Consider the following 15,252-nt stretch of genomic DNA (forward strand, 5'->3'; position numbering starts at 1 on the left):
TTAACATTTACATTAAGATATTAGTTATCTTTTATGAACATTTATTTTAAAAATTAAACATTTGTACAGTACTACTTTGTATATAACCAGTTCAAACAATGTCTCTTTAAATATAAATTACTCATTAATTGAAACGATATGGTAAAGTACATCTAAGGACATGACTTTACAGATAAACTTCAATGATCTGAAATTTACTAAGAGAAAACTTACTAGCACATATCACATAAAAATTCTGTGTTTATAACATAGTCTTTAAAAGCTCCAAATCCTGAGATTTCAAGACAAAAAGGTACTATATGAACAGACTTACTTATAGGATTAAGCCCACCTCTACTAGATATCAGGTCCACTAAAAAACAAAACCTATACACAATCAGCAGGAGAGCTTCCAAGGATGTAGATACAATGAGGCAACTCTATGAGCTTGAAACAGAAGTTCACTGTCTTCATATATTGAAGTCCACATTACACTATACTTGGAAATTAACATGAAGTCAAGAGTTGTAATACATTTCTAAAAACAATCACAGAGCAGAGAGGCACTCTGTACCATCTAATATGCAAACAGCTTTCCAAGTGCCTAGCACAACATGCTTTAATATTCCTATGAGATAATGTCTGCCTAACAATACAAGGCAATTATTGAATAGAATGTTTAAATAAAGTTACCATGAATTTTCTTCTATAAAGATAAATGTTCCAGTTCACTTCTTTCTGTTAGTATTACCTTTATATGGATATTTATGCTTTTCTGCTTTACTTAAATTGGCTTGAACCAATGAAAATGTTTCTCTTTCTTCTGGGTCCTTTCGAACCTAAGAAAATTTAAAAGTGTCAAATGTAACAAATAGGAAAACTATTACCACAAAATACATTAATTAGATTAAAACTTTAGTTGATTTTGACAACTTTAAATTTTAAGATTAAGGGCCACCTTCCATGTAGCAGGGTAATACAATAAATTTTCATTTTTTCATCCACAGAACTTCTACAGCAAATGAAGCATAAAGTGTATAAAAAAATATATCTAAAAAATTATCCCAGTTGTCCCCAACTTTTAAGTCTGGAAAAGGAAACCTTATTTCTATTTCTTTCATCTCAATTCCCAAGTTATTAGAATTAAGCAGTTAAAAACTAAAATCTAAACCCAAAGACTAAATTAACAATCTAAAACTCAAAAGGAAAATAAGAGAACTTTCTCAAAAGAGAAAAAAAAAAATCCATTCTCTCCACTGCTCCTTCAAAACTCCATTTTACAGATAGGCCACATGTTGGGGTGCATGACACAGTGTTTTTTAAAATAATTATAATCTGAATGTCTTTAGGGGGAGTAAAACTTTTCAAATGATAAAGTCCCCACCACTCCCTATTGTCTTACCCCTGCCTGCTGTAAAATCTTTTAAAATAGTCAAATTTTGGTAGTGACAATATTAGCAGAAAGTGACTCAATAGAAATAGGCTAATTTTTGAAGATCAAGCTCTTCAAAAAAATCTTGACTCTTTTTAAAGATTGCCCAAAATATACTCATTATTTGAGATTGTCCTAATATATGTCTTAAAGTTAGCTAATTAGAAATAGCAAAATTGTGCTTCCCAGAAAGACAATAATTAATATTAGCTATCAAACTTTAGGTTTCATAGGGATCTTTATCAGGGTTATTCTCTGAACAGGTACACAAGAACCCCTTTGTAACAGAGTATGTAAAAGTTGCAATTCATTTTATGGAGAAGGATTCTAGCGGGCTTTGGCTCTATCAACCTTCCTTTGGGAAAAATAAGTTTCTCAATAAGCTTTCCCAAAAATATTTTATAAATTAAAATAATTTAGCTTCCTTCTAGAAGAGCTACTCCTGATTGTATCTCCAGAGCCTAGAATACACAGGTATGAAAGGGAACACTGATCTGTAGTGTATATTCAGAGTGCAAACAGCCTGGGTTAAAATGCCACCTTTTTGGTCTTGGGTTCTTCATCCAACATGGCTAATGTTCTGGCAAACTCTTCATCTTCGTGCAGTTGTCTCTCCAACTGTAAAAAGTGTCAACACAATGAGCTGCTTTTTTTCTTTTTGTAAATGAAAGTTGTTAACTGTTTGATCCATGATATGTAGAAGAAACTGGAAAAACACTTTCCAGAAAGCAACTATGACATTTCTTCCCTTAATATTAATAGCTAAGTATCACAGGTTTGTTTTATTAAGCCAAATTAGATTTCAGAACATATATTTCTAGTTTTGCAGGCATAATAGATAAACTGAGCACATTTTTAAAGTCAAAATTCAAAGTCTATAGTTTTTTCTTAATGGTCCCAATGCAACTTACAGATCTCTTATTTCAAATTTTTTTAAACTCTATTGAAAGAGCTCTGAACAGAATCCCACCCTAAAAGAAAAGTAACAGTCTGGAGGCCACAAAAAAAGTAAATCTAAGCAATCAATAAAATTATGTATTTTCTTTGCACACAATAGTAAGATAATACACAAAAGTAACTATCACTTATATCATCAAACTCTTATTTCCAATTACTACTTCAAATATATCTATTCAGACTTTTGAAAATTTAAGTCACCACATCAGAAGTTTTCCTAACATGTTAATATAACACACAGGCACTCTAGTGTTGTCTGCAAATATTTTCACTTTCAGCAAAATGGAGCTCTTCCAGAAGAGAATGTGTAGCACTCTCATTATAAACTAAATGGTTTTATGCTACCTGATAAAATGGCTTAATGTAATATCAAACAAAAGCTGCCTTATATTATTCAAAGGAAGTGACCTAAAAATTCACCCAATCCAAGAGAAAAGGCTTAGAAATTGGAATAAGTCTGATAAGAGCACATAACCAAGCCTTTTGTTTGTAAAATGAACTAACTCAAGCTACACAGAACTATAAGCAAGCCAGACAGATGCACATCAATACATACTCTGCACAGACTGACGGAAGGGACCAGTGGTTACCAAAGGGGAGGGGTTGGGGTGGAGGTAGAGAGGGAGAAGGGGATTAAGGGGCACTATAATTCACTATCACAATATAGGTAGGTCACAGGGAAGGCAGTACAGCATGGACAATACAAATAGTGACTCTATAGTGTCTCACTACCCTGATGGACAGTGACTGCAATGGGTGGGAGAGGACATGATTATACGGGTGAATGTTGAAATCACAATGTTGTTCATGTGAAAACTTCATAACATTGTATATCAATGATACCTTAATTAAAAAAATACATACTCTGCTGCCTAATATTTCTTTACCATGACTGAATGACACATCTAATTGCTAAAAACAATATGAAAAGTCTTCATCATAGAAAGATCCTTCAAACTCTAAGCCTCCAGTGGCCCCGCAAAGATTTCTGAACACTATACCATTTTTCCAAAATTTCATAGTATGCTTCTAGTAAAGAGGATTCTAAATGTTCTAGAAGACAGAAGAAATGTAAACACGTCTATTAGAAATTCATTATTAGTAATAATGACATCATATGATCCAAAGTCCTATACTTTAATTCAATGTTTAACACAGCAGATATAACATTGACGACACTGAACACACATTTCAATAAACAAAGAGATGAAAGTGAGGAGAAAAAAGAAACTCTTTGAGGGATAATTAGAAAAGACATCATCAGCCATTAACACCTTAAAAGTCCTTCATCAAATTACCCAAACAAGATTCTGAAAGAATGTGATAGAAATGGGTAAATAAGGGACTGTAATATAAAGTACCACACCTGGTTTGGAAAGGATGGGGTAAGCCTCCAGTATTTGGGACAGATGAGAAGTCAGGTCCCTAAAAATAACTTCACAATTTTACCTTGGCCATTTTGTACTATCTGAGTCATGTGGATACCTGTTTGTAGTTTATGTAATTCAGCATAATCAAATAGGATGGAAAAAGATTTTGAAAACAAAAACTATAAACTGCCAAGTTAGTAAAATTGTAAAAAATCAGATATATTCCAGAAGACTGGAACATTGTTCTCTCACAATATTTATCTAGAGGCTTTTCTATGCCAAGCAGTAAAATGAGCATTCTGATGTTAACAGTTTAGTAAAGACATAAATAGCCCTGGAGGGTGGGGTTTGGGACCTACATATAGGAATACACTTAAATAGCAATTACAATAAACGTTAAATGTAGCTATGATGGGGTGTGGCAGAGTGTATTAGAAGGGTTTCTAATATAGTTTAGCAAGTATGAGAAAGTGACAAACTAATAAACAGGAAAGGGGCTAAAACATCAGGTACCAATGTGCTACATACAGCCTCTGACAGAGATAAACACTCCTCCCTAAAATACTTAATCTGATGTCTGTAAAATACCAAGCTTTCCTGATTTTCCTCTTCACTAGCCACTCTTTCTTAAATCTCCTTTGCTAGATCATCTTGTCACCTCTAAATGTCAGAAGTGCCCCCAAAGCTCAATCCTGCGACTTCTTTTGTTTACAGTCCCACCCACAATCTCATCCAGTTACACTGGTTTTAAAAACCGTTCAAATGCTAATGACTGTCAAATATACATTTCAGCTTAGACTTTCCCCTAAGCTCCATAGTCCTTCATCCAACCACCCACTCTGCATCTCCATTTGGAAGCTTATTAGGCATCTCAAACTTAACATGTCCAAAACAGAATTCTTGACTTCTCTGTACCATGTTCCAATCTTAATAAATGATGTCACCATTCCTCTAGTTGCTCAAGCCAAAAAACATGGAGTCATCTTTGAATCTTCTCTTTTCCTCATACCTTACATCCAGTCTACAAGCAACAACGTGAAGACTGCACCTTCAAAGCACACAGATTAAGACCAGTTTTCACTCTCCCTCCTATTACCACTCTGGTAGAAGCCAACATCTCTCACCTATCCTACAGTCTCCAAACTAATCCGATTTTGCTCTTGACCCACCATTGTTTATTATCCTCACAGCACCAAAAAAATTTTCTTTTAAGATCCATCAAGTCAGGTCACTTCTCTACTCAACACCCCAATGGCTTCTCATCTCACAGAGACTAAAGTCCAAAGTCCTTATTAGCCCAAGTCCTTTTGTTAGGTACCAACGACTTGTCATGATTTATAGGATTGCTCCAGGTCATTTCTCCAAATTTGTCAAACTCCGTTTCTATCTCCAGATGCTTGTACTTGCTTTTCTCTGTTTAGAGGAAATCTTGCTCCATATAGGCAGCCCCCTGGCTCACCAAGTATCATTCCATTTTGTGCCCCAAGGTCACTTCTTCAGAGGGCATAAACCCTAATCCCTCTACTTAACATAGAACACTCATAACCGCACTGATCTCCCCAAAACTATCATCCCTTTACTTTTCTTCAAGGCACTTACGATGACTTGACTTTTTTTTTCAACTGCAGTATCCTTAACACCTAGAACTGTACAACACACTCAGTAAGTACTCCATAAATACTTGTTGAATTAATGTAACAAGTGTACTGCTCAAGAAAGCACTCTGAACTGGAGATAGATTTAGGGATCACCCACATATACATAGTACTTATAGATCCAGCAAAGGAGATTTAAGGAAGAGTGGCTAGTGAAGAGGAAAATCAGGAAAGCTTGGTATTTTATGGACATCAGATGAAGTATTTCAGGAGTGGATAAGACTGCCCATAGTGAAAAGAAAAGAGGTATGGCCAAATTAAATTATTTTAACTATACTTTAAGAGGCTTCTACTCAAAGAAATCTAATAATAAATCTTTATATAAATAATTATCCCCTATTCCCATCATTTATCCTCTATATAAACTTAGATTTTGATATATTAAATTTTAACTTATCTTACATGTAACTCTTACACTGAGGCTCAATCCAACATTAGACTAGAACAATCCTGACTGTTTGCCCAGGTAGACTAAACAGCAAGTCACAACACCAAGTCATTAATGATATCTAAACAAAATGCCAGTACCTCTGCATCTTCATCAAGTTGCAATTGCTTGGCGATGGCTGCATCACTTAATCTGGAATCATCTGTGATGGCTTCATTTTGTGAAGGCTAAATTTCAAAGAAAATCAAGCAAGATCAGCATAATCCTTAAGATAAAAATAATATACTTCTCTTTTTTACTGTAGCTGATTAAATACACTCATGAGAGATAAGTGTATCAGCTATAAAACAGTCTCAATGCACACCAGCCAAAAAATTACATTCACAGCTACTCCCTGACCATATCCAAATTCCTACTAGCAAATACCCTACAATAGATGGTTCTCACTTAACAACAACCAAAAGCCCCGTGGACTGACATCTTGGCTTCCATAGTCCACAGCACTGGCAAACCAGTATGTAAGGATGACTTACACTGTCCTATGGAGGCACTAAGGAAATCAACACACACACCTGACTTGGCAGGCTTTAACTCAGAGGACTACTTTCACTATAATTTATCTGTAGTTCTGCTTCCTAAATGTTGAGGAAAAGAAAAATCCAGTATTAACCAAAGTAGAGAAGACCAAAGTACAGCATAGGTAGGCTCTACTTATTTATAAATTACGTATTTCTGACCTCATTTGGGAACAAATTTATTGTCCAGTTTTGTCTGGAGGAAGTCAAAAGTAAAGTAAGTTGGCATTCCGAGAATTTAAATTCTAAGAATTACAATTTATTCTTATGACTTAAATGGTCTTTTCCCACTTTCAATTATAAAAAAATTAAATGTATGATATTTTAACTTTCTTATCCTCTAAAATAATACCAGTGTTTTAACGATAATTACAGAAAAATTATTTTCATCATGAGAAAATGTTGACTTATTTATAACATCCAAATTTCTCCTTTTATTAATAACAGTGAGTGGGCACAAATCCTAAACATTCTTGCTTGCATGCAGAACACTCACCTCTCTTCTTTTGCTTGCCACCATCTTCTTATCTGATCTTTGGACACTTCCTGTTCCAAAATAATCAAGGACTGATGTGGGGGTAAGTTTGATTGGTGATAAAGGCTTATTTTTGGTCTTAGTGTTTTCTTCATTCTTTTTCATGTTTGATGCTCCAAGATAACTATTTGTAGAAACTCCATTCTCTTTTGATTTAGAGACTGCCTTCTTACACACAAAGTCGTCATCTTCATCTTAAATGGAATATAACCAAATATGGCTTGATAAAACATCAATTCTAATTATATAAAGCAACCACTTCCAGCAGCTTTAATATAAGAGCTATGGGATGCTCATAATTTTTTTTCTTCCTACCTCTTGGGTTCAGCAATCATCCTCACATTTACCAGTGCTAGTTCTGTAATACACTATTTCCTTCAAATACCATCCCCAATTTCCCCCATTTGCAATCACAAATATGTTGCAGGGTATGCAAACATATTTACTCTTGTAGCCAACAAATATTTACTGAGCAACTATTATGTACCAGGCACTGAGGATAGAGCAATGAATAACACAAAATACCCACCCTCATGGAGCTTGGAGTCTAGACAAAGGAACAGATACAGAAATAAACAAATACAGACTGTCAAGTTATAAGTGCTAAATCAGGAAGAAAGCATTAAAGAGTGATAAGGATGATGTTTTAGAGGGAAAACCTCTTTTATAAGTAACATTTGAAAAGAGCCCTGCAACAAAGATTCCATAGGCAAGTATGTTCAGGCAGTGAAAATTACAAGTACAAAAGCCTTAAAGGGAGCATGCTTGGAGGTCTTCGTGACTGCAACACAATGAAAAGGGTACATCACAAGAGTTAAGGTGAGAGAGGCAGGGGCCAAATCCTATAGGATTTTCTAAATCATGGGAAGAATTTTAAGTTTTATTTTAGAATAAGAATCCAACTTAAGTCATGTCCTTTGAGGAACACACTGTCTAGGCAAAAAAAAGAATGCAAGAAGACCATTTAGGAAGCTACCATATAGTTCCAGAAGAAATGCTGAAGCATGGACTACTTAGGTGGTTTTTGTTGAGGTGGTAAGAAGTTGTCAGTCCAGCTATATATTGAAAGTGGACTACCTAGCAATACCTACCATTCTTTTAAGACTTCAAATACTTTGTTACATTCTAAAATGCACCCATAAAACATTAGGTTTTAAAAGTCTCCTCTATAATTTTAAGAATCTATAGATCATCATATAGAATGTTTTTAACTATTATACTCAATACTGGTGAGAATGTGATGAGTTTGTACTAATATAAACACTAATTATGAAACTGGGAACTAGTTTGACTTTTCTAGAAAGCAATTTGGCAAAATATACCTAAAACCTTAAAGAAGTTCATAACCTTTAGCATAGTAATTCTTGGAAATAATCAAAGATTCTGGGAAACATTTAAATACAAATATATTCATCACACTATTAATGAAATGAAAAATATAAACAACAGAAATAATCAAAATTGGGGAAGGACCATATATAATGTGTGGTCTAGACAAAGAATGGATTCATGCAGTCATTAAAAATAAAGCCCAAATTTCAAAGCTCAAAAAAAATTTATGAAAACAGTAAAATTAAGCTGGCAAAAATCCAAAAATGTATCACTGTGTCCTTTAAGGTTAGCCTTAACATTATAGGTATAAATGTCACCCCTAAAGGGGGTACCTCCTTTCTTGAGCCTATTATATCTCTTTATAATAATAGAGAACAGAGCCTTTCTCTGAATTTTTAGCTTAGAAGATATGAATTTAAACTTAATTCAAGCTATAAATCAAAAAAATATACCACAAACACTGACAAAACTTTATAAGCATTTTCATGATTTCTGAGTAAAAAATATGAATGTGTTCTGCTTGAAATTTCAAGTATGTTTCCATTGTGCTAATAATGAGCAAAAATTGCACATCAGGCTTCTTTTCCTCTGCTAACACAAAATAAACAGCTATCCAGACCCTTGGAAAGCAGGAGCAATACTAGTGAAATACAGTAATGAAAAGAGAAAAAAGATTGACTTGCTTTATTTGACACTTATTTAGTGACCCACACTTTATTTATGTACTTCCCTACACTTTATTACAGTTATAGGAAAAACTAACACCAAAAAAGTAAATTCATGATCCTAAGCACAGAGATATTTCTCATAGAGGATTACAGTAAGGCAAATATAGAAAAATAAAAATGGTATTCCATAAAGTCACAGGCATATCTGAAAGCACTGTTATCTTGCCATGATAAAACCAGAAAACCTAAAGAAAGCAGCAGTCTTACTGATTCTATGCTATGACTTCTGAATCAGTTGTCTTAAAACCCCTTTAGTCCTTAATATTGCAAAGTTTATATACTAAGACATTATGGAGAAAAAAAGCTAAAGAGGCCAAGGTGTTTGCAAGACAATCACTGCTGTGACCATCCTAACATAAAAAAAATTATTTTACAATCCCACACAATGTGTAGAGACAAAACATTTCAAGTAAAGTGGTGATTGTTTTCCTTTTATAACATTTGTCTCTGTTTTCTAATGAGCCTAAATCTGTTCCTGCCTTGTCTGAAGCCAAAGGCAAACTATGTTCTCTTCTCCCCAAAAACTTGTAATAAAATAATGATAAATAAATGTAAGTCAACTCTCTGAGACCTAGTTGAAAATCATGGGCAACTGAGCACTCAGAATCTCCCCCCAGGATATGTCTCCTTACAGAAACATCATTTATTTTTATTTACGTACAGCACAACCTCAAATGTTCCAACAATTACCAAGTAAACCAGCATTAGCTAACACACAGCAGAGGAACTGCCTAGGAGAGATGATTGCATTGCCACTCTGAGTTACATACATTCATTTATTCAGAAGGATAACAAATGAAAGGCAAAGAAAACAACACTCAGGTCCATACAAAATTTATTTACAATCAAGAAGGAAAAATATCTAATTTTTGAGTTCTTACTGTTGAGAGTTTCTGATTTTCTTTCCTTTGGTGTGGAACACACAGAAATCAAATTAATGGAGACCTCTAGAGATCTGTTTACAGAGATTAAAAATAGTCTATTTAGCAACAAGGTGAAACTACAAAGGGAATCTGAGTGTTTACAGCCTTTTTCTACAAAGTTCCTTTTCAATACTTCCTTGAGTCAAAAACCCAAACCGTCTTTTTGATTTCAGAATTAAAGAAAGGTTTGTGCATGTGCCAAGTCTTCAATAAACATTTGTTAATTAAGTGGATGCAAGAGAAACCAAATATGCCATCTTAGTACCATTTATGTGATAAATTAGACATTTTACACTTCAGTATAATGAAATTAGAGAACTCATGCTTTATCACCAAAATCCTCTTAAAAGCAAATGGAGGAGACAGATTAAAGATGGTGGCATGAGAGGAGAGACAGGGGATTCCTCCTAAAACTGGATACAATCAGAAAATATAGTTGGCACAACTAATCCTGAGAGAGCAACAGGAAAGAGGATGGCGCCAGACTGCACACACCTGGAGAAAAGAGCAGACCTCAGCGAACGGGGTAACGTACCAGAGCTGTGGCTCCACGGGACCTGAGCCCTTCCCCAACCCCAGCTCACTGGCAGGAGGAAGAGAAATGGAGCAGGGAGGGAGTGGAAGGCTTGGGACTGCTGAATACCTAGCTCAGGAGACCTGCTCTGGGAGCACAAACCTACACTTCATGGTGCTTTCATGAGACTCACATGACTACCGGGTTGGAAAGTTAATACAGGCAGAGTTCCAGGGGAGACTGGGATTCCGGCCGCTTGTGGAAAGCAGGGATCCATATCCAGCTGCTATGGGACAAGAAATCACACCTGTGTGCTTGGCCCACTGGTTCAGGCAGTGGAGACAGGCACAGCAGCAGGGAGACAGGCACAGCAGCCGGGAGGCAGGGAAAAGCTCTTTCCTCCCCTCCAGCAATCAGTACTGATCCCCTGCGACCCCGACATTGGTTCAGGGGCTGAGCAGCTCCAGAATAGAGCTTCTGGACACTAGAGGGCGCCATATACAAACATGAAATGCCAAAGGAACCTAGTCCAGAGTAAAATTATTAATACAACTCCTGAGAAAGATTTAAATGATATGGACCTCGTGACTCTTCCTGAAAGGGAGTTCAAAATGAAAATCATTAACATGCTAATGGACGTACAGAAAGACATCCAAGAACTCAGGAATGAATTCAGGTCAGAGATCCAATCGTTGAAGAGCACGATGGAGGGTATTAAAAGCAGGTTGTATATGGTGGAGGAGACAATAAATGAAATAGAAACTAGAGAAGAGGAACACAAAGAAGCTGAGTCACAGAGAGAAAAAAGGATCTCTAAGAATGAAAGAACATTGAGAGAACTGTGTGACCAATACAAGTGGATCAATATTCACATTATAGGGGTACCAGAAGAAGAAGAAAGAGAGAAAGGGATAGACAGTGTCTTTGAGGAGGTAGTTGATGAAAACTTCCCCAATTTGGGGAAGGTGATAGTCTCCCAGGCCATGGAGATCCACAGATCTCCCAACACAAGGGACCCAAGGAAGACAACACCAAGACACATAGTAATTAAAATGGAAAAGATCAAGGATAAGGACAGACTGCTAAAAGCAGCCAGAGACAGAAATAAGATCACATACAAAGGAAAGCCCATCAGGCTAACATAGGACTTCTCAGCAGAAACCTTACAGGTGAGAAGAGAGTGGCATGATGTATTTAATGCCATGAAACAGAAGGGCCTGGAACCAAGATTACTTTACCCAGGAAGATTTTCATTTAAATTTGAAGGAGGGATTAAACAATTTCCAGATAAGCAAAAGCTGAGAGAATTTACCTCCCACAAACCATCTCTACAGTCTATTTTGGAGGGACTGCTATAGATGGAAGTGTTCCTAAAGTTGAATAGCTGTCACCAGAGGAAATAAAACCACAGTAAAGAAAGTAGAACAGGTAATTACAAATCAAATGCAAAATTAAATTAACTATCCCCATAGTCAATCAAGGGATAGACAAAAAGTACAGAATATGATACCTAACATATAAAGAGTGGGGGAGGAAGAAAAAGGAGGAGAAACAGAAAAGAACCTTTAGATTGTGTTTGTGACAGCATACTAAGTGAGTTAAGTTAGACTCTTAGACAGTAAGGAAAGTAACCTGGAACCTTTGGTAACCACGAATCTAAAGCCTGAAATGGCAATAAGTACATACCTATCGATAATCACCCTAAATGTAAATGGACTGAATGCACCAATCAAAAGACACACAGTCACTGAACGGATAAAAAAACTAGACCCTTCTATATGCTGCTTACAAGAGACTCACCTTAAGCCCAAAGACATGCACAGACTAAAAGTCAAAGGATGGAAAAAGATATTTCATGCAAACAATTGGGAGAAAAAAGCAGGTGCAGTACTAGTATCAGACAAAACAGACTTCAAAACAAAGAAAGTAACAAGAGATAAATAAGGATATTCCATAATGATAAAGGGCTCAGTCCAACAAGATGATATAACCATTATAAATAAATATGCACCCAACACAGGAGCACCAGTATATGAGAAACAAATACTAACAGAACTAAAGGAGGAAACAGAATGCAATGCATTCATTTTAGGAGACTTCAACACACCATTCACTCCAAAGGACAGATCCACCAGACAGAAAATAAGTAAGGACACAGAGGCACTGGACAACACACTAGAACAGATGGACCTAATAGACATCTATAGAACTTTACACCCAAAAGCAACAGGATACACATTCTTCTCAAGTACTCATGGAACATTCTCCTAGAATAGACCACATACTAGGCCACAAAAAGAACCTCAGTAAATTCAAAAAGATTGAAATTCTACCAACCAACTTCTCAGACCACAAAGGTATGTAACTAGAAATAAATTCTACAAAGAAAGCAAAAAGGCTCACAGACACATGGAGGCTTAACAACATGGTCTTAAATAATCAATGGATCAACGAACTAATTAGAATAGAGATTAGGCAATACATGGAAACAAATGACAAGAACAACACAAAGCCCCAACTCTTGTGGGACGCAGCAAAAGCAGTCTTAAGAGGAAAGTATATAGCAATCCAGGCATATTTTAAGGAAGAACAAACCCAAATGAATAGTCTAATGTCACAATTATCAAAATTGGAAAAAGAAGAACAAATGAGGCCTAAAGTCAGCAGAAGGAAGGACATAATAAAGATCAGAGAAGAATTAAATAAAATTGAGAAGAATAAAACAATAGAAAAAATTAATGAAAACAAGAGCTGGTTCTTTGAGAAAATAAACAAAATAGATAAGCCTCTAGCCAGACTTATTAAGAGAAAAAGAGAATCAACACACATCAACAAATCAGAAACGAGAAAGGAAACATCACGACGGACCCAACAGAAATACAAAGAATTATTAGAGACTATGATGAAAACCTATATGCTAAGTAGCTGGAAAGAAATGGAACCTAGAAGAAATGGACAACTTCCTAGAAAAATCCAACCTTCCAAGACTGACCAAGGAAGACACACAAAATCTAAACAAACCAATTACCAGCAAAGAAATTGAAGCAGTAATCAAAAAACTACCCAAGAACAAAACCACCGGGCCAGATGGATTTACCTCGGAATTTTATCAGACATACAGAGAAGATATAATACCCATTCTCCTTAAAGTTCTCCAAAAAATTGAAGAGGAGGGAATACTCCCAAACTAATTCTATGAAGCCAACATCACCCTAATACCAAAACCAGGCAAAGAACCAACCAAAAAAGAAAATTACAGACCAATATCCCTGATGAACATAGATGCAAAAATACTCAACAAAATATTAGCAAACCAAATTCAAAAATACATCAAAAGGATCACCCGGAAGATGACTGGTTAGCCAGAGACGGGTAAGATTCCTCAAGGGAGGAACAACCTAAGACAGGCACAGTCGCAGGGGGGCCATCAGGTGAGAAATTGGGGATCAACAGAGGTGAGGCTTAGAACCTCACCCCCCCGTTCTGAGAGAAATCTTCTGCATATGTGGATGTTTTATTGCCCTGGTCTAGCTTGGATTAACACATAGTCTACAGGCACACACCTGATCATCTACATGTGCTCTCATACAACACTAAACTATGTTTTCTACCTTTATCTTGTATCTACCTACCACTTCAGCATTTTATTAAAAATAATAATAATAAAGAGAGAAATGTGGTATCCACATATAAATCAAGTATAAAAACCAAATCAGTATTCATATTTGAACTGACTGTTTATAGTTCATAATGCATGAGCAAAACCGAAAGTTTCTGTGATGACTGCCCTTGTACTGTTCACTATGTAACTTATTCATTATGTAAGAATTTGTTCTACATGTAAGAACTTGTTTGTTATGCCTCAGAAGATTGGAGACTGACAAAAATTAGGCTTGGGGTGCAATAATGATTGTGCATTGAGCATTGACTCCCCTATACAGAATTTTATTGTCGTTAACAACCATTTGATCAATAAATATGAGAGATGCCCTCACAAAAAAAAAAAAAAAAAAAAAAAAGGACAGACTTCCAATGGTAAAATAAATTAGTAACCGGGATGTAATGTATAGCATAAGGAATATAGTCAAGATATTGTAACAGCCTGGTAGGGTGATAGCTGGAACCTAGAATTATGTATATAAATGTTCTACCACTGTGTTGTACACTTGAAACTCATGTAATGTAATACTGTGTGTCAACTACCCTTCAATAAAAAATAATTATTATTAAAAAAAAAAAAAAAAGGATCATACACCATGACCAAGAGGGATTCATCCCAGGGATGCAAGGATGGTACAACATCCGAAAATCCATCAACATCATCCACCACATAAACAAAAAGAAGGACAAAAACCACATGATAATCTCCATAGATGCTGAAAAAGCATTCAACAAAATTCAATATCCATTCATGATAAAAACTCTCTACAAAATGGGTACAGAGGGCAGGTACCTCAACATAATAAAGGTCATATATGATAAACCCACAGCCAACATCATACTGAACATTGAAAAGCTGAAAGCTTTTCCTCTGAGATTGGGAACAAGACAGGGATGCCCACTCACCCCACTGTTATTCAACATAGTACTGGAGGTCCTAGCCATGGCAATTAGACAAAACAAAGAAATACAAGGAATCCAAATTGGTAAAGAAGTTAAACTGTCAGTATTTGCAGATGACATGATATTGTACATAAAAAACCCTAAAGACTCCACTCCAAAACTACTAGAACTGATATCAGAATACAGCAAAGTTGCAGGATACAAAATTAACACACAGAAATCTGTGGCTTTCCTATACACTAACAATGAACAAATAGAAAGAGAAATCAGGAAAACAATTCCATTCACAATTGCATCAAAA

The 15,252-nt window shown here is 35.7% G+C and overlaps 1 protein-coding gene across 2 annotated transcripts in view; it reads right to left on the bottom strand.

Moving 5' to 3' along the window:
- The window catches only part of RFC1 (replication factor C subunit 1), a 103,893-nt gene that overhangs the window by 31,403 nt on the left and 57,238 nt on the right, over positions 1 to 15,252 (bottom strand). For both annotated transcript variants that reach the window (XM_036908494.2, XM_057502157.1), the window contains exons 5-8: positions 6,853 to 7,085; positions 5,922 to 6,008; positions 1,952 to 2,029; positions 731 to 818 (exon numbers count right to left, since the gene is read on the bottom strand). In XM_036908494.2, coding sequence (XP_036764389.2) covers positions 731 to 818; positions 1,952 to 2,029; positions 5,922 to 6,008; positions 6,853 to 7,085 — 486 coding nt within the window. The remainder of the gene's footprint in view (positions 1 to 730; positions 819 to 1,951; positions 2,030 to 5,921; positions 6,009 to 6,852; positions 7,086 to 15,252) is intronic.

Source organism: Manis pentadactyla, chromosome 5 (assembly GCF_030020395.1).
Source record: "Manis pentadactyla isolate mManPen7 chromosome 5, mManPen7.hap1, whole genome shotgun sequence".
NCBI lineage: Eukaryota > Metazoa > Chordata > Mammalia > Pholidota > Manidae > Manis > Manis pentadactyla.